The sequence below is a fragment of the Neodiprion fabricii genome, chromosome 2, assembly GCF_021155785.1.
Source record: "Neodiprion fabricii isolate iyNeoFabr1 chromosome 2, iyNeoFabr1.1, whole genome shotgun sequence".
Taxonomy (NCBI): Eukaryota; Metazoa; Arthropoda; class Insecta; order Hymenoptera; family Diprionidae; genus Neodiprion; species Neodiprion fabricii.
In genome coordinates, this window is record NC_060240.1 from 41,320,881 (window position 1) to 41,348,157 (window position 27,277).

General features: G+C 39.7%; 3 protein-coding genes across 9 annotated transcripts in view; 2 read left to right on the top strand and 1 right to left on the bottom strand.

The window, feature by feature from the left end:
* Window positions 1-7,166, top strand: part of LOC124175300 (neuronal calcium sensor 2) — a 97,084-nt gene extending 89,918 nt beyond the window's left edge. For all 4 annotated transcript variants that reach the window (XM_046555390.1, XM_046555391.1, XM_046555392.1 and 1 more), the window contains one exon: window positions 3,823-7,166. In XM_046555390.1, coding sequence (XP_046411346.1) covers window positions 3,823-3,999 — 177 coding nt within the window. In that variant the 3' untranslated portion in view covers window positions 4,000-7,166. The remainder of the gene's footprint in view (window positions 1-3,822) is intronic.
* LOC124175298 (neurocalcin homolog) overlaps window positions 1-18,336 on the top strand; it is a 108,287-nt gene extending 89,951 nt beyond the window's left edge. For 2 of the 3 annotated variants that reach the window (XM_046555383.1, XM_046555384.1), the window contains exons 2-5: window positions 12,721-12,956; window positions 13,082-13,200; window positions 14,478-14,666; window positions 15,136-18,202. In XM_046555383.1, the coding sequence (XP_046411339.1) occupies window positions 12,887-12,956; window positions 13,082-13,200; window positions 14,478-14,666; window positions 15,136-15,330 (573 nt within the window). In that variant the 5' untranslated portion in view covers window positions 12,721-12,886 and the 3' untranslated portion in view covers window positions 15,331-18,202. Of the gene's footprint in view, window positions 1-12,720; window positions 12,957-13,081; window positions 13,201-14,477; window positions 14,667-15,135 lie in introns of those variants that run through there. The other variant, XM_046555385.1, reaches the window with a different exon arrangement.
* Window positions 18,337-22,937: 4,601 nt separating this feature from the next.
* Window positions 22,938-27,277, bottom strand: LOC124175299 (flightin). 2 transcript variants are annotated; one of them, XM_046555386.1, is made up of 4 exons: window positions 27,143-27,273; window positions 25,331-25,426; window positions 24,306-24,534; window positions 22,938-24,235 (listed from the first exon to the last, which is right to left on the bottom strand). In XM_046555386.1, the coding sequence occupies exons 2-4, from the start codon at window positions 25,413-25,415 to the stop codon at window positions 23,989-23,991; spliced, it is 561 nt and encodes a 186-aa protein (XP_046411342.1). In that variant the 5' UTR covers window positions 25,416-25,426; window positions 27,143-27,273; the 3' UTR covers window positions 22,938-23,988. The 2 variants fall into 2 exon arrangements, with proteins under 2 accessions (XP_046411342.1, XP_046411344.1); XM_046555388.1 differs by lacking the exon at window positions 25,331-25,426 and having other exon boundaries at window positions 27,143-27,277.

Below are 27,277 nucleotides of genomic sequence, written 5' to 3' on the forward strand. Positions count from 1 at the left end.
GTTTCCGGGACGCGTGCAAAGTATCGGGAAATCGCTACACGAATACGGATACAGCCTTATGTAACTAGGCTAGAAGTACAAAATCATTAAATATAACACGTATGAAAGAACGGAACTGAAGTTAATCGAAGTCATTCGATTTCGTCAATATTACGTCGCGACGCTACAGAAAAATAAAACGAAAGGAAACTACCGTCTATTTGAAAACTATAAGAGCTCAGCTATCAACAACTTCCGAAAATTCCGATTAGTGGATAGTTGTTTTGCAAAGAAGTTTCTTTAAATATCACAGATTTCTAGCTTGTGGTACTTGATAAATAAGTGAATCTCGTCGCGGTTTGTAGGCGTTTCATCATTCGAACGCTTTTGCAGTAACGAGGTCACGTCTAGATATCGTTAAATAGAAAAGGTTTTTTTTTTTATTTTCAACTACAATAAATTCTTGCGATACTTCTCCGAGTCACAGGTACTATTTTGTCCGACTGACGATTATTCATCGTATTCAATTATATTCGGGGTTGAAGAGAGCCTTTATAGCTCTCTCACTAAATTTATCACCTTGATGAAATGGGAAGCGCCGATTAATCTTCTCGCTGATTAATTCTGCGGAGAAATTTTTTGCCCCCCTTTGCGACGCCTTGGCTTATCTTGGGCCTAAAAAGCTAAGGCAGGGTCATTAGAACTGATGTCATTGTAGAAGTTGAAAGGACGCGTCTATCTGTATCGCAATAATCTTGAGAGTCGACTCGTTTTTCGAAATTTGATCATATAGTCAATTGTTTCGCGAATATAATGTATGTAGAAAGTATCGAAGGCGCTTGTTTATTGAACTTAAAAGGGCGCAGAGACTCTGATTTTCGCCCCCGTGTCAGACAGGAAAAATTTGCAAATAATTCACCAGCAGTTGTCAGCGGCATTTAAAGATTAAAGGTCAACAACGCGATGGTAATTTCGTTCGTTCCGAGTATAATTGAATTACGAGTCGAAGGACTATAATTGTGTAGTCTGCTCGGATAATCGTATGATTAACGAGGGTAATTGGAACAACGGTTCGTCATCAGCATCCATTAGCGGTGCGATTTGAACTGGCTCTAATGCTACTTGACTATTTATCGGTTAGATGTGCCCGACATGCGACACCGTAATAATAACTGGGCGCTCAAATACGGCCGTAGTAGATTCTCTTGTCACTATTTTACTTTTCTTATAATTCAACACATTAGCCTGACATTGTTGGGAGTATAATAAATTTTCCAAGCCGCGGCGACACTCCGATTACGGTTGTACGTTATGAAGAAATAAAAACAGACGTTCGGGTTGAAAAGTGTCGAAAAAGCTCGAGTTGAGAAAAATCGAACACCTACCTACGCGTAATCACTTCCAACGGCGTGACTCACAGGGCGGTTTTCATCGCGTAAAAATCAAGGCGACGTTTCGCTCGCAACGCCGTCAGGGAGGAGAGTTTGATCGAAGGTCTGGCGGTGGTGAAAAAAGCTCTAGTCAGCCTCGGCATCGGGGCCGAGTCGATCCTCTTTATCCCTCCCCGCACCACCGACTGCGAACAATACAGTAATTAACGGAGCGAGGCTCGCGGTTGTAGAGCCTTCGCTTATAAATCCGGACAAATCAGAGCTGCGGCACTTTGGGACCTCGTTTGGCGAAGCTCGTCGTGACCTCGACCCGCCTCGCCTCGCGTCTTTGCTTCGTCGCAAGCTCGCGAAAGCGAAAAACGGGGCAAAGGCTCGGATCTTCGATCAGAAGGCTGTTCTTTGTGCTTCCTGATCTTCGACGCGGACAAAGTACGAGGGGCTTTTTTCCCCTGCGTCAACTCTACCATGAATTTTCATCGTAGGTAGTTCCACGAAGGTCGGATCAAACGCGATTCGAGTCTGCAGGATGTCACTAATTCGTCTTACCGGCAAAAACGGGCAACGGATGATAAGAAATATCGGTCAACGTTTGTACCTAACCTGGATGGTTGCGGGATCAAGTTTATTTGTGTGACTCTGTCGGAGAATATATCAAGTCTTCAGATTTTCATAGAAGTTGAGCTTCGAAAAGGTGAAAATTTTCGAAATGTAAAGGTCAAGTTAGAGGAAAAGAATAAAAATGGATGACGGTCAACCGATCCAGTTGCAGGTTTGAAATGTCGTAACCACACCGTCGTTACAGAGAAAATAAACAGGTTCGTGAGCTAATTAAGGGAATGAACAGGCAGCGAAATTAAATTATGAGGATAAATGCTCTAACGAGCAATGCGTGTTTACAAGTTTACAGTCAGAAACAAGACTAGGCTGTTTTTACAATAATATTGATTGACGCAGCAGTCTTAGTCATTTGGTATAATGTGAAAGCTCTGTAAAGCGTATTTCATCCATGGCGACGACTACTAGATGAGAAAAGGAGGGCAAAACGGATGATTTCACCCTGTGTAACAATATTTCTAGGATGGCGTGTTGCCGTTGGGATGAAGATGAAAAGAAAAAAACTCACCCCGCAGTGTTTCCGGTTTCCGTTGGTTCGCCGGGCTCGTTTTCCTCGGCGCCGAGGGACACGCGTCGCTCTTGCGGGGCTTAACGAACCATTTTTGTTCGTTTCTAGAAAATTCCAGAGGGAAACGGAATCTCGTTGGACGAGAAAATCAATTCGTCCTCGGCATATTCTAGGACAGCCAGTGGGCAGCGAGTCTTTTCGGACAGTCGTCGAGTCCTTGGCTTCCTCTTCGTCCAGCGTCGCGCGACTCTCGGAGGTCTTTGATCGTTGATGCGAGCCCTTTCGTAATTGGGAAAGAGAAGACTGTCGGCCCGGAGCCGAAGGTAACTTAACGTTGTCAGGTATCACCGTCCTTTCGCCGTCTGTCCGTCAAAGCGCCGCGGTCAGCCCTGCGAGGAGCTTGACACCATTAATTGGTCGCGAGTGAGCCGAGACTTTGGACCATTTGTAACAACCAACTAGCCGCAGACATTGTCAAATGCTGACCCCCTGGATATGGGTTATGGTAATCTACCCGGAGCCAATTTGCCCGTACGAAATGCCGGACGAACTTTAGGAAATTGGACCCCCGAGCTTCCTTCCATCCTCGCTTATACGCAAAGACTGCCGAGGGTTAACGTCCTCTAAAAACATTCCGCCGTTCTCTGTAAGAACTCTCATACATTAGGCTAGGTTGGCGAGAAATTAGCCAACGTTTCGCGGAGTGTGTTGTTTTCACGGGGACTGAAAGTGAGGGCGGACTCGACGTTCCCAGTAGTACAGCCTGTGTTTGGTCAGCCCTGCGGTTCCAGTTTATAGTACGCTGGTAAGTTTTGAGGACCCTTTACGGGTGTCGAGTAGTCGGAAAGTGAGGGCTGATTCGACGGACGTCCCGTGCTCATCCTTAGTCGGGAAATGTGCGAGAGTAAGGGGCCCGAGCGTGACGTCATACTACCCATTACGATCGAACGTGCGGAGGAGAGGCGGGGAAATCGTAAGGCAGTCCTCTTGTATTTATTGGATGAACTTACAACAGCTTGTTCGATTTTCTTTGGTTGTTTGGTGTTAATCGACGCGACGAAAGATGGATCTGAACCATGAAGCTTTGGCCGAATGGTGGGAAAAAACAGTTGGACTAAAAATGAAATATGAGCTTACGCGTTCAACTTTGTTTTTATATTTTCTTCCCTCCTTCTTCCTTTCTCCAAACTAATTGGGAAACGATTTCCAAATCCGGCTTACCGCTTGTAACAAGTTACACTTGGTCGACGAATTCACAAACGAGAGGAAACGTGACCTACGATATGTTGCTGACAATGTTGCAAACTATCTTGTACCCTGTGTTTCCAGGCGATTTACGACATGCTCGGCGCATGTTCGAGCAACAGGCCAGCCGACAGCGCTGAGGAGAGGGCGAAGAATATCTTTGCCAAAATGGACGAGAACAACGACGGACAGCTGACGCAAGAGGAATTCCTTAAGGGCTGTCTGCAGGACGAAGAACTCTCAAAGATGCTGGCACCTTAATCCCTATTCGCCGGAACAAGATAAGATATATACATATATACAATATGTTGATTTGCTAAACACGGTCACGTTTCAATAACAGCGCATATGAAACGCTATATACAGAATATACCTACACTAATTTACATTCGTTACGCGGCGTTGATCTTGATACATGTCAGTACGTACACCGTAACGGTCAGATCTGGAGCGAAATGCGCTTTCTTTCCGCGTTATCTGAAACCGGATGAATCTTCCGTTCGTCCGTTCATCTTTAAAAATGGAAAAAAAAAAAAAAAATGAAAAGAACAAACAAACAAGAAACTGCCGATCAAAAAATATCATTCTTTCCTTTGGACGTTTTCATTATTCTTCTGTCATTCAGACTGGGCGTACTGGAAAGAGTCGCGTATTTTTTGATTCAATAATCGTTTGATTGGGATGCGCGATCGAAACTTGAACGGAAAATATGAAGAAAAAGAGGTCTGACCGTCGTTCCGCGCTGAGGACGGAAATTCAACCGGTATCAGGCTGCGCTCGCGATAATTGCAGTTATAACATTACACTCTGAATCTGAATAATTCTCAACACCTATATGTCGATTATTCGCAATACACCTATTATACATACGTCGTATTATCTTGATTGAAAGTGCCATGGAAGAAATATACAGAAATGAATCGCGCCGCACGGTCCGATAATCCAGTCGTCTTTTATACATATATAGGGGATCGCATTTGTCGTGAACCATGCTTACGCACGTAAAACGATCACGCACACATCATGCATATATAATATGTTATATAACTAATAAATAATGCCGGCGAAACAAAACGGAGTTCACACGTTGTATCATAAGGCTTTGACAATTACATCGATTTTAGTCGGTTATAATACATAGTTAATCTTAAATTATAAATTATAAATTATACATATATACACGTACACAAACGCGCGCACACACAAATATATATTAATTATATAAATATATAAGAGAATTGAGTGGCACATTCCATTTATAGATTTGCCAACGGAAACCGTAAGCGTACATATGACGTGCGTATGCGGAGATAAGTAGTATAAATTATACAATAGCGGGGACGTTAAATCGAGGGTTTATTTCGTGGAAAATATTCCGCTGATACAGACGAGGAACGAGAAAGCTGTCTTGGAAAACATGAAAATCGATAAATCGTATTTCGCAAGCACGGCCGCGGATCGAGAAGAGGTGGTGAGCGCAGAAATTGAGAACAAATAATTGCTTGCAAACGGTGAATTTGCGGCTTGAACGGCTATTGATCGAGTGATGAAAATGAAGAAAAAATGAAACGAAGCGAAACTAATTCCAAATCGACCCCTCCGACGATACGTGCACGTACCCAACAACGCTCTGTTCCCATTACCTTCGCGAAGTATGCGCGCGGAATTAAATTCCGATCGATACTACACATCCCACCTTACACGTACGTATACGTTGAGCTATTTTAAAAGAGAATCGTCTGCCAGGCTTCGTCATACCTCCGTACCGTGTATATATTTATATACATGCATATACATGGGGTGCAATTTGTCGGTTTGATTATACAGAAATGCCTGGTTGAATTCGAACAGCCTCGTCACGTTCTGTACAAGTATAATATTTTGCGCGGAATATACCCTCAAAATTTCTATATTGTATACACCCTGCGATTTCGGTGGCAAGCAAGAAGCTTCTCGCGCTTGAGTAAAACGAACAAAAAAACAGAAAAGAAATTTATTAAAAAAATTCCTAACCCTTTATATTATCTGATTGTTAGATTCAAGATTTCTCGAGGTTATTAATAAATTTGTTATTGTACGAAAGAAAGAAAGAAATATGTCAGCTGATTAGGGTTTCAATATACCTACGTATATATGCCTATGCATATGCATACCTACACGTATGAGCTGTAACAGATATATATATATACCTATATGGAATATACATGTATATATATTTCAATAAATGTTCATATTACACCGTTGTCATTTTTATCTCTGGTTATACATATATATAAATATATTATATATAGTTAAATTTTAAGATCCAACCCGATATATCAATAATAACGATATAATATGAACATATATATACCATACATTACGCAAAGGTAATATACTTACTTTTACGATATTTGCACACCGGCTAGCATTTATATATTATTATATGATACAATACGCGATAAATGAATAATTAATTCAGTAATTAAATATTACAGTATAATTACTCATCGAATAACAATAATAATTATATGGAAATAACGTATAAGATGCGATTGCAAGAGAACGTGGTCGAACGAAATAAAAAAAGAAACCACGTTGAAAAAAAAAAAAAAAAAATACAAAGCCTGCTGTTCTTTGACACGTAATGCGTAAGCAACGTTGAAACGTTTGAAACGTTGCCGCGCGGCTGAAGCAGTAATGTTGAAAAAAAAAAAAGATAAAGAAAAAGCGAAACACAATACCCGTTGCTTATTACTTTTCATCAATCTCATCTTTGCCATTCCAATGATTTATCGGAATTGTGAAGATACGCAATTCGAGAAATTTAATCATTCGCTTGCACTGGAGTAATTTAACTCATTATCAACGTGGATACAAATTTGTTATTCGTCTCTCGAAATGGAAATAAAGAGATTAAAAAGAAAATAAAAACTAGATACATGCAGCGGTAGCTGCGCGTACACGACGTTCTCTCAAAGCGGTATCTGAACCGTGGTTTCCTGAAAAACGAATATTCAAATTTATTCCGATACCTAAGCGTTGCATTATTTATTTTTTTTTTAATTTTTCTCCTAGTCGCGATTTTCCAATTTTCTTGTCGTGTCCAGCAATTAGAAATATTGGACAAAAAAGTATCCCTCTACACGCTATAGCGCTTAAGGTTACCTGCGTAAATTCTTAGCTAATCACTTTTACCTATATACCTACACGTACACAAAATCTAGCGATATAGGCGTAAGGGGAATTTCAAATCTTAAAACGTTAGGTAGTAACTTAATGATACGCCTCATCTGCAGAGTGATTCGTATTTATACCTCTATATAATATATACCGTCTGTAATGAAGTGTGAAGAAACGTAAGCAGACTATTACAATATAATGTCTACGAAATTAGTGATATAGCATTCGACCAATTGCATGTCTTAATTAGGAAAAAATAATAAAAACAAAAAAAAAAAAAAAAAAAAAAGAAAAACAAATCGAAACAAAAACAAGAACAAATAACTAAAGTGAATAAAACGATACAAAGTCTCTACTTCTGACGAAACTTTGCTACTGTGAGAGACGCGACGGTATCGCTTATCGATCGTTATGAATCGTCATTGACCTGGTATATTCGCTGAGAAAAATTGCCTGTTGCCATGATCGCAAAAGTCGATAAAATAGACAGATTTTTTGTATTTTTCCGATTGCCCGAAAATGCGGGAACACATTAATTTTGCTTACAACCGTATAGATGGATATCTTTTATTTCTGAAGTCTGTAACAGTTTTAACTTGAGCAATCACTGAAATTGGATTCCCTTCTTCTCAACGGATTTCACCAGGCAAAATCTCCAAACGGACCTGGCGTCTATCTCATCAATCATACATCTAGTATATTAGCTACATATCATCATCGCGTCCTTCCATATATTTCTACAATACTTACGTATAACCTTATCTTGTAACTTGTAATCGCAACTTTCTTTCTGTGTACGCTTTTAGGTACTTCTGTATACAATATATATATATATTGTATATAACATACGTTACGTAAATTACTTATATACAACTATTACTGTACGTAGAGTAAATTTTAACGCGGCGGAGCTGATCCTGCAATTCATATATTATCTTAAAATTATATAACTTACATATGTACCGATAAATTATTGTTGTACCAGAAACACCAGCATTTACCCTTGCGTTTTTGATTGGTCCACTAATTCGTCGTTCGCAGCTTATACCTACCTTTCAGTAAAGGAAACAATGGAAAGAAAAATATCCTCACAGCGTGTGATAATTTCTCGCCGATTGTTCCTCTTTGTTTCTCACTCGAATTAGTAATGTCTTAAAATAGGTACAAATTGCATCAGATTAATATTAACCGGCATCGAGTAACACTCGCTGTATAATCCACTGCTGCGGCGGAAAGTCAAGCATCGACAATCTGTATAGAATGTTCACGAAAGATTTACGTAACATGCAGAAATGAAAATATTTCCAATTGCTTTACGCGTAATTAGACGGCGGTATAATAAATGAAAATAAAAGGAAAGTGGCCGTGATAGCCGAAAAGTTCGGAGTTTTGTTGAATCTCCTCATCATAAGTTGTACATATTATATATGTCATAATTTTGTCACCGTATAATTTAAGCGATTATTGCCAAACCCCACGCATGCGAATCGATTAATAATGTCTGCAGGCTGAGATTTATTTATTAAAGTACACCAACGAAATCAACGAATATGATGTAACCTACGCGATATCTAATATTTTGTATACCTGCATCTAGACGTATGTATTATATATTACGTGTAACAAGAAACGCGTGCTAAACAACCGAGGCCTTTATATTTCGTTTGATCATTTCGCTCATTCGTTCGTTGATTTGACGTAAAACGGTATAAAAATTTGTTGCGCAAGGTGACGATCCTCTCGACGAGGAACGAAACGATGTCAATTCTCGAGAAAAAAAAAACCAAAAAGTAAAAAAAAAAAAACAAGATAAATAAAAAATTGAAGGAAGAATATATATATACATATATCGAAAAAATTAAATCTGTGTACAACGATTACAACTGACCGTAACTCATTGTGCATTATTGCTATATTTAATATTTTTCTACTTCGCATAAAATTCCCCCTTGCTGGATTTACCCGCGTGTAACTTCACCACTATCTCCTAAATCGAATTGTCTGCACAGCCGATTCGGCTTTATCCTCTCCCTCCCCTGTCCTCCTCCCCCCTCCGTAATCGTCTGGAGCTTTTCGTTAGCACGCAACTAAACCTGCCGCGTTTACCGCCTATTGCAAGCGATGCAAGTCTAGGCTTAGGCGTAAAAATTTCCCCTCTTTCGCCTGTTTAGCTCACTCAACTGAATCGCGTTTCCCTTTCGCCTCTCACTTGCTAATCGCAAGCTCTGCTTGCCGAGTAGTCCGGACTCGACCGCTGAGTCGGGCTTATTCGGCTGACTGATTGTCAGTCCGTAGGTATCCTCCATACCCATATTCAGCTCTTCGTAGATGGCGGGTAACTCTTCGAGGAGTTACCGAACGAATCGTTGATTCCTGAAGCTTTATTGCTGCAAGTGAAAATTTTTGGAAAAGTTTTCTTCTTCACGTTCCAACCGCGAAGTTATGAAATAATAAACGATCCAGAGAAACTCGCCTTCGAGTTTTTTTTTTTTTTTTTTTTTTTTTCATTTAACACAAAACTGTTTCGAAATCGTCTTTCTAACGAACTTTACGCCAAGGTGAAAAGATTCCGATAGTAATTCGTCTCACCTTTTTCATAAACTAGCAAATTAGCATTAATCACGAGAACTGTGTTTTGACAAAACCCTGTTCTTTTTATTAATATTCATTTCTTCATATGTCTTCCCCCTTTGGTACATCGGGATATTTATACCACGAGGTATTCGTTCACACGAAATTCCTTGTATTATTATGCCTGACTCAAATTTCATTTCATTGTGCTGTATCGTCACTTGAATTGATGTATAATAATCTGCACCGCGGTCGCCAATGTGACTCGAGTTCTGATTACGAGGCAAAAGTGTAAAGATATGCTGTTCACCCTCATTATTATTATTATTATTATTATTGTCATAATTATTGAAATAAATTTACCGAGTATTATTGTACAAGTATGATAAAATAATCTCGAATAACTGCTTTTATTTTTATCTCAGCGTTGGCTGACACGTGCACGCATACATACCTGTATATTTATATGTATATGTATACGTGTATATACATATATCGTAATTGTGACACGCAATACGCGAAAATAATCATATATACATCATACATAACCTCTGTAACGTTTCTTAGGATAAATTGGAATACATCAAACCTCTGTGTTGTAATAGATAGTAACATTATATGTTAGACACCTAACGAGGATCGCATAGGTATAGTTTTTATACGTACACACATTATGGGTGTGCAAATTGATTCTACCGTACGTACGTAGGTACGTATGTACAACGTGTACAATGAGTCTATGCACGCTATAATATTATTATATCGTCCATCGAGACGTACGTACATCGTATATTATAGTTTGAATCGTATAGTTTATCATCGTCGCACGATGCGCGAGTTGCGTTACATCGATAAATGAAATTCCAAGTGCATGCAAGAATGATTATTGTCATTGCCATTTACACTCGCGACAAACTATACCGCATTATTATATTATTGTACGTGATAAACGTCGGGTCTTTCAAATCTCCGTGACGTCGTTTAGCAAAGCGACGCTGCGACGTTTAATCTCGAAAGTTATACTTGTTAGGGGAATTGTGACGGCGATTGTATAACGAATTAATTGTCGAAACTCGTAAACGCGTCGGCTCATTCTATAACTACCCCCACAATCTGCAGCCTCGGACCCATTCGAGTTCCCTCATTTTGCTCGAACAAACAATCGTATATTGTTACCTCGGATGTGGGGCAACGCCCTTGTTTCGTTTGTTTAAATTTTCACCGTAACTTTATCTTTTCAATTCGTAACATTTGCGGCGAGGAATAACAGTTGCCAAATACTTGGCTGCAAGTATTGAGGATATCGCAATATTCGTAAAAATATTGGAATTTCCTTACGTCGCGTAAACTTTAAAAGAATACGCTTTATGAAAATTACAATTCAAAATCTACCGTCAATTATACATATGATTATATTCCCATAGCGTTGCGCAACAATGATCGTTGAGTTACTGCGGAATATTGGATTACTTCCATGAACTCGGAAGCATAAAAACAGGTGGAAGTAAAGCCGGGCGGGGACATGGATACATTCCTCGGAGATTCGCGAATCAGTCCTTTACTTCAGAGGTCTGCGACGACCTCAACTTACGCGCGGCACAGAGGATCCCAACTTTCGAGTTATAACTAAAACAACAACAACAACAACAACAACAACAGCCAAGAACAAGAACAAGAACCGCCTTGGCGAGAACGTTCCAGAGTAACAGTTTCCATTTGCTCTAGGCGTGCACAGGAATTGCGCTCAGGATAGAAACTGCGCGGTATAAATTTCCCTCCACGTAACGAATAATTCTCGGCATTAACAATCAAAACTGATCGCCGACGGGTCGCAACAAATGGCAGGCTGCCCCCGTTAACGAGATCGGTCGATAGGCCTCCCTCTGCAACGGATAGTTTTCAATTAATAACCAAATGCAATTCCGGCTCTACCTCTCGCGCAGCCATGAAAATTCCTCGTTGCGGCGCGGAACCGCATCCGGAATATTGGGGGTATAGGGCACGAAATGTATTAAGGGCTGTAAGGGAAGCTTGAAAACGTTCGCGCGGTAACGAAAATCAAACGCCATCTTGCGATAACGGAACAATGTGAAAATAAATCAATTGCGTGCTGCGATAGTCGATTTGATACTAGTCACCCGGTTTACGGGATTAACGACAAACCTTTCGTCGAAACTCATGTAATTGTACAGGGTTGCATGTAAATCACGTTTATACGCGGCGTGTACACCGATTCATGGGTAAATACGTACGTACGGTGCTTAAAGTATACAAATATACGTGTATAAATTATGTTGATACATGAACAAGTATTTATACATAGTAGATATTATACATATATTAATATATGTATATATGGTGTATTCGTTATAATTTAGGTAATTCTATATCGTGTACCTTCAACACATGCTGCTGTCTCGGAAGAACCTCGTAATTTTTATGTAGGTCATTATTATTATTACAACACTAAAATAAATTACACTATGCTCTGAACGTATTGTTGTTGATCCTTAACGATAATTTTCTTTCTGTTCCAGGTAATGTGGATGGAATTTGAAAATGTACGAATGGTATGCAGCGTGGTTGGCTTGTGTGAAAATCTGCAATATGTGTGTCGGTATATTTGCGTTTGCCGATTGAGGGAGAGAAAGAGAAAGAGAAAGAGAAAGAGAAAGAGAAAGAGAAAGAGAAAGAGAAAGAGAAAGAGAAAGAGAGAGAGAGAGAGAGAGAGAGAGAGAGAGAGAGGGAGGATGGATGAGTAGGTAGCAACATACCGGGAGTCACAGAGACTCCCCGGTATGGTCGCGTATGAATCGGCGCGTATTGAAAATTGCGCCAAGCACCCCCGACGATTGGCTCGAAAAGCGATGGGAGAAGGGTTGCCTGTCCGTTTTATTGCACGTCAATTCGTATCGCGTACGGGAGGCGAGGCCTTCGCTAACGGGATTAAATTAACGCCCCGCTGCTTTGCAGCCCCCGGTAACAAACACGGGTACAAATGAATACGGGTAGTGACGAACGTGCGCGGAAAATCGGAATCGCTGCGGGGAAAATATCTCTGGTATGCTTTGACGAACCTCGACGTTTCACGTTTCACGTCCCGCTCTGATCCATCCACGTTTCGTTCGATACGCGACGCCTTCTTTCAAATCATACTGTCACAGTTTGCCTCTCGCGGCGACTAATCGATCCTCGATCAATATCAGTTCGAGAGTACGGCGCGTTTTCTAATTTCTAATCTCTTTACAGACCTGACGTCAGGTGCGGGTTGGCCAGACGCCGCGCCGCTGCTAAGCAGAGAAGAAAAAAAAAAAAAAGCAACTTCCCACGTAGGATAGTTAGATTAGATTGTAAGTATTAGGAGAAACGGAGTCGGAGAACCCGCGGCATTCGGCGGGCTTTGAGGGAATCGACTATGGGGAAACAAAACAGCAAACTGAAGCCTGAAGTGCTGGAAGACCTCAAACAGAACACCGAATTCTCGGGTAACGTAGACCGCGTGCTGGATAATTTGCAAATTTTCGTTCGTCCTACGATCGGCCCTCGTTTTATTTTCGATATCGTCTCATTATTGATATCTTGTCAATTCCACCTTCCCCCCCTGCTCCAGATGCCGAGATTCAAGAATGGTACAAGGGCTTCTTGAAGGACTGTCCAAGCGGACATCTCAGCGTCGAGGAGTTCAAAAAAATTTATGGCAATTTCTTTCCTTACGGGGACGCGTCAAAGGTAGGATCTTACAAACACGAGGATGAAATGTATGTCAAAATAAGAAAACGAATTTCACTTCCTGTATATCGTAACAGATCGCGAGGCGGTCATGTCCGATGCTACTGAGATATAATAACTAACCCGTATTTACACACGCAATTCGTATTATTATCCGAATCACGCCCACCCACGTATATTTTAATTACTCTCCTGTTAACCATACTCTGGGGGAAAAAGGTAATTTTTGCGTAATAGCCAGCATGCGATTCAATTGACATAATAATAATTGATTAATTATACAAATGTATAATATTTGCCACACCAAATGGCTTCACACATGATTCTCTCTCGCTTTACGTTCAAGGCATGAATTCTCTAACTTACACACGTCTGCTTCATGAAATTACACGAACAGAAAATAATTTAAAAAATTATTCGACGGTACTATGTTCCGGCATTTTGATAAACTGTCGATTGTTAAACCGGTATGAGATATAAAGCAGTGCAAAAACATGTGTGCTTAGTCCGATTGGAATTTGCCATTAAAGCTGAAACTGTACAAAATTTGACAGAAAGCACATAACATTTGTGACAACAAATTTTTGACAGTCTTCAAACACATAAAAACAAAAATTCCGTAGTACGATTAGAATCTTTGGGAATGTTAAGAAACCTCGAAATTTTTTAATTCAATTTTAATTTTAATTCGCATTTTCAAACAGTGACAAAATTTTTAAAAAAATCAGTTCTTATATGACTACCATCTACGTGATTAACTTTATCAGTACAAAAATAGTGCCTGAATGGACTTTAAAACCCGAATCTGTTTCTTCATGCGTCGAGTCACCTTTGATGAGTCAAGACTCTTCTCTACAACAATTTTTCCGCACCCAGAATGCGCAAATATGAATTCCAACGACTGCATGTCCCCCGAAGCAGCTTTGCAAGCTTCTACGTAATGCCACAAATATTCTTCTGCACATTCTGCACCACTAACGTGTCCCTAGATTCACCAAATAATATAAAAGTCTGGCAGAGGCGGGTTGACGGCGACTTTCGTAATGAATAAAATTTATCGAACTTATTTGTTTCTGAACCGTTGGATGAAAAATTGTAGAGATCCGGGTATCCGGACCGTCTCGTTAACCTGGCCTCTGTGCGGCACGACGCATCCGCAAATTCCTACAGAGAGGTGAAATGGTCGCGTAGCACAGCTTTGATCATGTTCTATGGTGTGGGTGGTTCGATGAAATCCGAGGTGCCACAAATCCGTAACGTTTTTACGGTGTGATTAGTTTGCAGAGCACGTATTTAGGACGTTTGACGCAAACGGCGACGGGACGATCGACTTCCGGGAGTTCCTCTGCGCCCTCAGCGTAACGTCCCGGGGCAAGCTGGAACAGAAACTGAAGTGGGCCTTCAGCATGTACGACCTTGACGGGAACGGATACATCTCGCGGCAGGAGATGCTCGAAATAGTGACGGTAGGTACAAGTGGTGGGGAACAGAGATGAGGCGAGATTGTCAATCGTAGAAAATCGTACGCTTCGCCGCGGCGATTCCGAGACGGATAAGTTTTCCACGAGTCGGTTACGTTGGCAATGCAGAATCAGCCCGCAGCGCCGCCATCGGCCAGCCGTGAAGCAAGCTCAATCTTTCGAAACGTAACGATTCATGCATGAACATCGAATCAGACCCAAAAATACGAAAACATAACGTCACCCACAACCGTCGAATCCAACTCAAAAATACCAAGTTCGACGGTAATGGGTCATGTTACGTTTGAAAAGATTGAACTTGTTTCGCGGCTGGCCCGTGGCGGCGCTGCGAGCTCGTTTCGCATTGCCAACGTAACCGATCCGTAGAAAAAATTAACCCTCTCAGAATCACTGCCGCCAAGAGTACGATGTAAAAGGTGACTGCACGCGTGACGCTTCGTTTGTGATTTCGCAGGCGATCTACAAGATGGTCGGCACCGTGATGAAGATGCCGGAGGACGAGTCGACGCCCGAGAAAAGAACCGACAAGATATTCCGGCAGATGGACAAGAACAAAGACGGGAAACTCTCCTTAGAGGAATTTATAGAGGGCGCGAAGAGCGACCCGTCCATAGTACGGCTGTTGCAGTGCGATCCGCAGGCCCAGTGAGGCCTCGGGACCCGAGACCATGCTGCGGCGCCCGGCCCAAACAGATCCGGCGGCCCCGACAAGTTAGAACTGACTTTCTACCTCCTCCGCTTCCGGCATTCCTTCACGCTTCCCTTTACTCCTGCAGTTCTATAACCTTACTTGTATACATGATTACGAAGAAATCGCACCACTTCCGTTTATACGAAAGTCGTTCAATCGATAACGCGCAGTCGAATGTACGTACATGTAACGTATATACGTATTCGTTATTACGATTATCGAAATCCTGCCTAAACGTCTTCTCCTCTGTAGTCTATACCCAATACACACAGGCAGACTCACACCCGTACTAAGACGAACACAGAGTCGCGTAGAATACGATTGTAATTCAACTTGTTGGGAAAAAACGCGGCGCGAGTTTTGGGCCGGACCCGGTCGTCCGGGGGGACTCCTGGGCCCACGGCGCTTGCACTGACCGCTAGCTAGATGGTTGAACTAGTCCAGTCGCTCTGTCTCGCTCTGAATAGAGAATAAGGAATGAATGCAAATGGAGGGTTGGTAGAACGAAGAAAAATAATAACGGTGGGTCAAGGAAACGAGAGGAAGGAATGATGCGAAACGTCAGTCGGCCACACGGTTCGGCGGACTTTCAAGTCCGGGCGGAGATAACGAGATGCCGAATCTTCCCCGGTAGTTTATTATTCTGGCCAACGTCCCGCGTGGCCCGGTGCCTGAATCCAGCCTCCCGGAAAACGGGATGCGCGAGATGATGATCGTCCTAGTATCTAAAAGGACCCGCGACGCTTTTGCGATTTTTCGGCTGGCATACATATAGCGTATATAATCGTTATTGTATAATGTAAAATTAGCCAATGTCTCGCAGGAGCATCGCGCGGCAAATATTATACCTTTGCGGTGATCGAATAAATTTATACGTACAATATAATTATATAGAAAGAATTTTGACAGACAAATCGGGGGGTAGTCGTGTTCATCGTCGAGCCTCGTTCGCTCCCTGAATTTGTAAATGCTTTAGGGGAGGTAAAAGTGAGGCGGAGATGTTAAAAAGAATAGCAACACGTTGGGAAGAATATCAGCTGAAAGTGTAGCTCGTCTTTTTCATTTAGCTATTTTCCCTTCCGTTCCGGTCTTTTTATCCCTTTATACATACAGATATGCACTTCGGTGGCAGCATTTTTATACGCCGCGAAGTTCACGCTCGTTTGAAAGAAACGCGCGGAAAGTGAAAAAAGATCAAGTTTATTTTTATCATTTCGACGCACAGAGAAAAAAATTAAGTGATAAGGTAAGAAAATTCATGTTCATTTTTTTCGTTCTCGAATCAAACTTTCAAAGGCAGAAAAACACATACAATTAAGGCTGCCACTGGTTTGTCTAGTTTGCAGGATTTGAAAAAAAAAAAATTTATTCGTGGTAAACCGTGTTATACATATAAATACACTTGTACGATTAGCAGCTCCTGCAATGGAGATATTATACACAGGTGTATCTATACTGAATATGCATATATCAACGTATTACTTAAAAATATAGGAATAAACCGTGAAACATTTACGAATCAAAAGAACCTTGTAAAAAAATTTTGGTATTTCAGGTGAGAGTACATGTATACGCATTGAAGTGAAATGAGAAAATAGTATAGAATCGCGAAAAAATCAATTGTACGCAGGTTACCACGTCCGAGAGTATTTTTTCTCCATTTTTCCTCTACACTTATTTATCTTTTAGTTCTGTTTGTTCTGGAGTGAAGTGTGATGCAGAAAATAAATTTACACACACACACAGACACACACACCCATGTATACATTATACATACATACATATATGCATATATATATATACATATATGTATGTATGTATGTATAAAATTAAAGTAAAGTATAGAAGTAACATAAATTAAATTAAATTAAATTAAATTAAATTATAAATTAACTTAAACTAAGCCGTTGTCATTTGCGTAGCGCTGATTATCATATATTACTGTAAGAAAAATAATAATTTTTGAAAATGCGTTGCCAACAAATTAATGTGAAAAGTTAGTAATATATCATTGCTACTACTACTGCTACTACTACTACTATTATTATTATTGTTATTTTTATTTCTACCTTACAAGAAATGACACATTCTGCGTCATTTTTTATTTTATTTTGTCATACTTCGTCGTTCCTTAACAATTTATCGTTATGAAATAGTAACAGATATACAATATTATATACGTTAATGATAATAATTGAATCCTTATGAATTATTCTATGAAATGGTCAAGTCACGGCGCTGTGCCGGAAGAAACTGATTTTGCAATCAACGGCGAGGGGGCACAATAACGCGTTCGTGATTCCAGCGTTAAATTTCGGGGCTACCATCTTAGTGCTACAGCAACTCATTATTGTACACACTATATGTACTACATCAATTTTCCTCTACAGTACCTACATCTTAACTAGACATCTATTATATTCATATACTGCTCATTAATTAATATTTATAACATAGTCTACTACATGCATATAATTCAAAATTTTCCCCCAACTCTAACTTGGACATATTTCGTGATGTTAAATATCTAATAAATTATTAAATTACCCATAACATTCGGAAAAGAAAATTGATAGAGAAAAGAAGATAAAAAAAAAAAAAATTGAATTTATATGAAGCAATTAATACATAAATTACTATAATAATACAATTTATGTATGTATGTATTACATACATTTACCTACTAGCATAAAATGTGATTGTTTTTTCCTCTACTAAAATTGGTCTCTTTAATAATTACGAATGCGTCTAAAAAATTTAATAAACTTCAAAATATTGATAAAAATGAACATACAACAATATTCCCAAAATACATATATAACAATAACAACAATAATGACTCAATATTTTGTTATATACACTCAATATTCTATTCAGCTACACGGTGTAAAGGTATAATGCGTTACGAATAATCAGGATGAAAAAAAAATGAAATTTAAGAAGCAATAAAACGCATAATATATATATATATATATATATATATACATATATATATATATATATATGTATGTATGTATACATACATACTTATATATTATTTATGTGAACTCAGTCGGAAGTACAACAGATACCGCAAGATACGTATGTCGACAAGTCGTCATACGTACTCACGTATAAAATTGTTCTTGCCTTTTTGCATAATACTTATATCTCACTAAGATGTTTATAGATAATGGATTTACACGTAGGTGGTTATTGTTATGATTGATGAACATTGCAACATCGGCGGCTCGGGCATGCATACATAGCACGAAAGTAGTGAAGCGTGTAATATTTTCGCTAATTTCAACCCTTTTACGTGAATTTGACGAACGATTTACTCATTCAAAATTCACCTCAGTCTTGATCACGAGTAACTTATCCTTATTTGTAAATCCATCCTACGGAACAGATAATTAAACGGGTTTCACCACAAGACCTTAACGAAGGAATATATAATGAATACAACAATGTTTCAAACACATAGTATTATACTACGATATAATAAATATGCATGCCAAACGAGTCAGGTCTGCGCTACACTGTCTCGTTGGAATTATTATTTTATGCCTCCTCTCAGGTGAATACGATTCATAGATATCAAAATAATATTTCTCTAATTCTACAACTACTGTATATCTTCTTCGTCTTTTTACATTACTTCTATTGAATAATTAGAAGAAAAAAATAAAAAATAAAATTCCTCCCGCCTAAAACCGGTCTTCTATATATAGAACGGAAAAGAGACTTACATACAGTGAATTTTAATGTATATAAACGAATGAATATTAATCCCGAATGAGGACGAGTAACGCAACGGTCGTGAAACATTTTCACCCCTGCGTACAATATGGTATATATAAATATACAATATATATAAAATACACGCATGGCATTAGAAAATGCACGAGTACTTGGCTCGTTACTTTGCCAAGTATCAACTAGGCGCGCGCAATACATCCCCGAGTAGTCTTTGCCTTGGTTCAAAGTTGAACAACATTAATTATTTAATTAATTACTTGATTAATTCTGTCGCGGCGCTTATATAGGCGGGTGTGGATAATATTATGCAAATATCAAAGAACTAATTTAGCTTAGCTGTGAGCTTGCGGTGGGCTTCCCCTGCCGCGCAAGGTTCATTTTCCCTGAGGCACGATGTCATCTAGGAGGAAAATTTACATAATATTTTTGCATCTCATTCCTCTTTGCGCGGTATTTAGAGGATTTACATTTTTTTTCTTCAAACCATCATTTATCCATTGTACTATATGATTATTACTTATTATTTTTCGAAATTAAAGCAGGCTTTTTGGTGTTCACCGCCAGGAAGAAGACCCGTAGAGCACTTAATCATTTGCTACGCCTACACGTACGGAAGGCAGTCGCATTTTAATCAATACCGGTAAAAAAGATTCCGTAATTACCAACTCCATTATTCCGAAATTACGGAACCCCGGGATTATAGATGCCGATGAATAATGAACTCGGGGTTCAGAGATAGCGTCGACGACACCCAATGTGCACGCGTAAAGTTACAGTCATTCAAATTTTCAAAGTTGAATCGCGCGTCGAGCAACCGCCATAGCGGGTTTGTTTTTTTTTTTTTCTTTAATTTAAATCAGTGTACATACATACCTTACGTAGAATAATTACGTTGTTTAACCGAGATAAATTTGAAAAAAACTTTTGCCAAACTGTTACAAAATTTCTTCTACCAGTCAATTTCCAATCTGTAGAAGCTTCGTATAACGCGACAATACCTTTACTGGTGGGGAAAAATAACAAGTTTCGGTTTAAACGAGATTGTAAAGATCTATAAATAGTTTGAATCTACGCACAATAATTATTCTAGGCTTACCGAAACGGGCCTCGGCAGTGACAAGTGAAAACCTAAGGGTGAAATTAAACCGTAACCAACCTGCGGATCAACGTGCGCGTATTACAATATATTGTCAAATGCATTGTTGTACGGTAAGAATAGTATTACGTACTTACCGTACAATCAAGGCACGATTCGCGGGGCAGACGTGATACTGGCCACGATACTTATCGAAACCAAGTTGTAAAGAAACTATTGTCAGTTACTTATAGCAATAGATATTTGATTTAATATTATTTACATTTCAAAATGTATTTCAATACATTCCCCTAATCAAGAAAGAAAAAAAATAAATCCAGAAATTGAATGAATAGGAATCTACCAGCTAACGCTACTTGTTATCTACGTCTCACTATTGGTTGGGAATTTTTTTAATTATTCGTTTCAAAAAGAATCTAAGCACCGCGCCACCAATATTCTCTGTACAGAGCACCTTACGCACGAGGACTTGTATCATCTGAACCAAAGAAATGAACAAACAAAATGAAATAAAATTGTAACACAGTCGTGTACAATCATAGGGTTTAGTATTAAAATGTGAATTTAAAAAAAAAAAACGAAAAAAAACGTGAACAACAGCCTGTAAAACTATTTGATTTTATAACTTCTAATAATACAATAATTCTAAACGATACAGGATTGTTAAGGGGGGGGTAAGGTCAAATCATACGAAAAAAGCTATGTTTTCGTGATTTTTTTTCTGACGACGTAGTTAAAATTTCTTTACTCAACCAATGGTACATTGAAGTATGACATTCGAAGAATATTTCATCAAATTTTTACAAAGAAATATTAAAAAATACGGCAATGGCAGCAATTGTTCGGACGTGTCTCGAAAAAGAGTTGAATTGCGGTGCCCCTCATAACTTGGTGCTGGATCATCGAAAATCAAAAAATCAAAGTTCATTCGTTAGATAATAGTTTTTCCCAGGTAACGCTGTCGAGTTTTTTTTTTTTCCAATTTTTTTCATTTTTTCGAACACTTTGAAGTGAAAAACACAATTTTTTGGGAAAAAATTGCCTAATTTGTTATTGCGAAATCAAAATTATGAACAAAAAAAAAAAAAACTCGACAGCGTTACCTCGTAAATGATGTACAGAAACAGTGTTCAAAATTTCAAAAGAATCGGTGCAGTAGTTTTGAAGTTATCAAGGGCACCGACTTTGAAAACGTGAGTTGTGGGAAAAACGCTTTGAAGTTTTAAACACAAAAAAATCCAGTTAAAATGTTTATAAGCGAATTTTATCGACATACCTCACACTGAGTCATCAATGCCAGGTCCATAGAGGATGTTGCTATCATCGATGATGACCCAAAATTTTTTTGGGTCGATATAATCTCGAACTAGCTGATAGTCTATCAGATCTTCGAATTTTTTTTGGCATTTTTGTAATAATTTAACTACAAAAATTATTGAAAACGGAGCTGAAATTATGCGAAAATAAGAACGCGTGGATAAGTCTGCTCGATAGGATATTTCCTGCTGACTGAATTTTGTACGCCACACTGACAAAATATATAGACCAGGTATAGACACGTATGTCCTTGCCTTGAAATTTCGATAGATGGAAGTGGGAGGTAAGGTACTACATAGAGAGCGAAACATCACGTACATGAACTTGGCTCGCCAATTGTCGAAAATGTGAATTCGGACTATTGCATAATTTGCCGTTAATTAGCCGTCAATTAGTCGCGCGACTAAACATCCGCCGTCGAAACATCCGCCGGGTAACAATAGCGCGCTCGGGTCGGTTCGGGTATAGGTACAAAAATCCGGAAAGTATAAAAATACTCATAACTTCGTCAATTTTGCTCCAATTAACTTGAAATTTTGACACAATATTCTTCAGATATTACGGATTCAATTTCAAAAATAAAAAAAAAATGCAAGAAAAAAAAATTAAATACCTTACCCCCCCCTTAAATTGTTATCAGCACATAAGCGCATATCTGCGAAACTTGAAACAACGCACTCTCTTTGATCAATTGATGCGGATCATTACCATCTCGCGAATTCTATCGATCACCGTTGAAAGCCCTCGGCGTACGCTCTCAGCTAAAAGTCCCTGTTCCAAGTAGTCAGATGAACATGGCACGAAAGATGACGAAATACTTGGTCACTGTTTACCTCTTTTCTCCGTCTGTGCTCTTTAACTTTCAAATGTAACAATTCGTCATTGGATCGCTGTAGAGTATGTTTGTCGGAAGACGTAGCATACCTGCCCCGTAAGCATTATACAGATGCATAATTTATTGGTGCTAAGAATAAGTAAATAAATCAAGTATGTACCGTGTGTTCCGAACAGTATATGACCTGATACGCGGCGTGTATTGTTTCACGGCCTGACGCATGTGCAGAGCGGCTAGTAATTTTTAACATGTCGTTGTAATCGTTTTGCAAATTTTAGCAGCGAATAAAGATTCGAGATAAAGAAATAGTAACACAATAACGAAAACAAACGGTGATAACGTATAATCATTTTGAAATTAAAACTGATTACCTACCTACGCGATGAATTTTATTCTACAAAAAAAAAAAACATATTTTTATTGTAATTGTTGTACTTTGACCACACGGTACACCGCAGCGGCTTGAGTTTCGATCTTCGGAAGGAAACAAAAAAAAAAAAAAAATAGCGGAAAATATGAGTAAAAACAACATCTGTCATCGGAATCGAAACACAAACCGCCGTTTTTTCCCTTGTATAATTATACTCGTATTGCATATTGTAATTACATTATAGAGTTACGTGTGTAATGGAAGAAAATGAGAGATGCAACCTCGGGCAATGGTATATTTGTATATGACGACGATTACGAAATGTTGAAAGTTTGCTTTGCTTTGCGACATGCACATATATATATATTGAAGATATATTTAGTAATATTATATAGTTATACTAATAATTATTACCGATCAATTATTATTATTACAAATTAAAAAGTGAAGTAAAAAATAAATCTAAACTAATTTAAAACAAACCGACAAAAAAAAAAAGAAAACGAATGAAACAAATCATTTCTGTATCAAATTCATGAGTATACATTAAAGTGTTGACATTATTATACCCGTTCAAATTGTGTCGAGTTACTTAGAAATACAAAATAGAACAGATTCTCTCCCTGTTTTTTCCCCTCAAGCTGCGGTCGATACTATTCTTCTCCATTTCGTTTCTATGTTTTGTAATTGAACAAAGCGCCCTCTAATTGTCAGTTACACTAGCGTGTCAATATTAGTTTCCATACCCTGGAAGTAAACTCGTCAGTCTATAATACGCATTTCGTACTGTACGGATCTGGGAAAAGGATTTAAACATTTACAATTGCAACAAACTGTTTTCTGTTTTCGATTTACTCATTTATACATGTATATATTTAGCAGTAATTGCGTGCAAGAATAATACATATTACCCGTTGATAATAGTGAATTCGGGTTGACGATCGGTGCGGCTTTGAAAAATTTCGATCACTTACACAATTGTAACAAATTCGCCGAAAACTTTGAGTAGATCCATCGAAAGTATCCGAGTCTTGGCAATTCACGTTACTTACGTGAATGAACAAATAAATAAATATACAACAAGTATGAAATTCCTTTCAGTGTATCGTTTTGCAATATTCAATTAACGCAACATCCGACGTATAACGACAATCCCCCGCGTAGTGAATTTCGTCCCAATGCGGACGAAGTTTAATTTTCGGCAGTAAGTTGGCGCTAAGAACGGCGAGGGGGAGGGACGTACTTTATAAAATTCGTTCACTGGATCGCCTGGTACTTCATACTGTAATAGGCGCGAGTGTGGTAACTGTAGTATCCCCTGTTGTCGGGCCTCAACAGGTTCATCACTCGCATATCCGCCGCCCGTTTACCACTTCTCACCGGAATCTTCCCGTTGTAGGATCTCAGCACTCGTTCCGACCATTCCTGAGCCCTCGGTGTGTCGCGCCAAATCCCTCTCTGCCTCCTGTCCATGAAGTCGATCACGTCGTCGTAGTAGTTTTTCCTTCAACACGAAATTTCGTTTTCACCCACGTTATCCTCGCCCGCGTCCTTCCTGTTCTAAGCCGACTCACCTGTAATCGTAGAGGTAGTCGTAGTTGAGGAACAGGGGTCGCACCCAGTGGAGGGTGTACTTTGGCGGGTCACACTTGGGGAGTCCCCTCCAGGAGAAGGCTGGTGCCTCTTCCGCCGCCGCCCCATCCGCTGCAGGTGCGCCCTCTCCACCTTCTCCGGTCGCCGCAGGTGCCTCGGTATCCGGAGTGTCCCACGGTGCCGGCTCGTCTCCCCACATTTTGGTGGCCTCTGAAATTTATTCACTCGAGCGTCAATCGTCGGTACGCGGTAGCCCGGAAGAGTGTCGAGAGGGATCGTGCTTCGAGAAATTCATTCGGCATTACGAAAGTCACATCTTTCCGACACGTACCTACATCCAAGTTACGCCGAGCTGAGAAACGTCGGTTTTAACGAAAGATGTGAGATTTGAAATTGGACGTCATTTTTCAAAGGCATACTTGCGCCGTTGTACAACTCATTCGTCGCAGTTTTTTACCCTTGGTTTGAAACCATCGTGCGAGGCGGATTCGTTTTTTTCAAAAATTTATCATTGGTGCAATCAGTCCCGATCGAAGAATGATCCCTCCTCGAGCGTTCGCGAAGCATTTCAATGCGATTCGTGTCATTCAAGCATCGGCGCAAAGCGTATTGTTGAGGACAGAGGTCGCGGCGCACACGGTTCAACAGCGATTACAATCGAACGAACCCCCGGCAGTATCCGACAAAAGATGTAACGCCGATCCATCGTCAGCGAGATTCGTCTCTCCGACGAAATCGAGGTAACAGAGGATTCAACATTCCTCGCGGCAAAGGATCGATCGATTCTAGTTCAGTGCAGCAGCCGGTGTGCAGCTGCACACACAACGGCATTACACGATGACCGATTGGGTTTGAAAAGAAACGGTTGTTATAAATAAAGCAGCTGAAAGCGTGGTGTTAGAAATAGCCGGTAATGCGAAGCCCAGCGAATTACACAAGTTCTCGACGTAGGAGATTCCGCTCTGACTTATCCTCAGACCTTCTCCAGTCCTCGACAATTACTGACCTGATCGCGTATCATCCGGAGGATATTCTACGCTTGATGTTTTTACGTCACAACTGTAAATGTATCGTGTTTCGGACGTGTCCATGTTTGTGTATTCTGTAAATGAAAATTTCACTTTGTAACACTGACCTACAGGCAGGGACACGAAGTCCGCCTAACGGATTAGATTGACTGGCACGTTCAACGTAAATTTTTATCGACGCCCTTTTCGCGACATCGCGTATTTGCCGAAATAATTTGTGTAAATGTTCTTGGCGACAATCCACATCGACCTGCAGAATTTTCTCATTAATTATCGCCGCTAAGCTGTCGCGGCAATGATTAGAAGGAATCGCGCTGTTCGTTCGAATCCCTATCTGTAAATAGGATGTGACGAATAAAGGTTTCTACCGAGCGGCTATTTACTACTCGATAATAAAAAAAGTAAAAAAAAAAAAGAACTACCCATCACTGTCCTCCGATTCGCAATGCTCGTACACAACACGCATCGTCTCGAGTTCTACTTCAAATTCGTATTACGAGAAATTTTCAATTCTGTTGCAAAACTGTGGTATCGGTAACGTCGATCTTATTCTTCGAGATCAAGGGTTAGGTTCTGCTAATTTTAAGGCCTCGGAAATCTGACACAATACTCGGACAGTTCCGTTCCAATGACGAGTAACAAAGCGAAGTTGAAAATAGATCACGTCGTTGATAGACAGCACGAAAATGGTCTGAGAAGTTAAGTGGAGACCTTGAAATGTGAAGGTTTTTTTGATTTTAAACGACGTAAAACATACTTGTTTCCAACCTAACACGGATAAATGTGGGAATTGCATTCTATACCAGATATCACTATTGTGTCGAGAGTTTCCTGTACTTCAAGGAAAGTAATGACCCACTTCGGACAATGGGTTACTTGGATCAAGTCTCAGCTCGAAGCGAAGACTCTACCAATCGTATTACAAATATATATATATATTATTTATATATTTAGCTTCAGTAACGCCTATTACGTGAAAGCTATTGACGAATTGAGTTGAGTCGCTACACCGGGAGAAAATATTAATCAAATTCGTGAGATGAGTCATTATACGAGAATCAGTCGTTTGATCACTAAATTCGGTCGTATCCAAATGAAACTGAAAGACGTGAGATTAGACTACGAGTTATCACCGTTACCAGTTTGAAAAATTTAATAATTGTAGAAAACGAAAACTGTTTAAACCTTTGAATTCAATATTCCCGCATTCTTACTTTAATTTCTGTGTGATCGGTATGAAACAGATTAGAGAAAAAACTGAAGTAAATCGAAATTTCACGCGCGCGAACCGGCAGCCTAGTAAACGATCTTTCATTTTTGACGAGCCAAAAATATCCAAATGCTGTGTTGAACCGTTCTTGGTTTGTTCACCAAACGTACACTTTGAGTAAAACGGGAAGCTGTCAAAGAATCGAATGACGGAGGAATAAAGCAAGCTTTGTGCAAATGGTCAATTTCAACGACTGCCTCAAACCGCCTGTCATCCATCGATTCACGGCTCGGTCGATGCTTGCGAGAAAGTATCTTTCAACATTTCAACAAGTAATTCTCGTAGAAACAAACAAGCGAAAGAAGTATTCCTTGGCCGTGGCAGACCCGATAGCTTCGTTGTTCCACATTTCTGGCGCGAGTGTTGCTCCGAAAATCCGAATCAAAGGTTTGCGCAAGCCCTCAAACATCCTCACTCCCTCGGCGAACTAACATCGCGGCGCAATTTCGTCCGGTCCATCCTCGAAAGAGGGACAAATCGCATATTCACTGACCGATCACCACCGCAAATATTCGGTTACCTGTTGTCTCTTCCCGACCGTGTGAAACACCTGTGCAGACAGACTCGTTAGAAACACCCTTTCGCTTCGGCCACTCGTCGGCCACTTGCTTTATGCCACTACCCCGTTGTCCTTCCTCTCTTACGCTTTTATTTT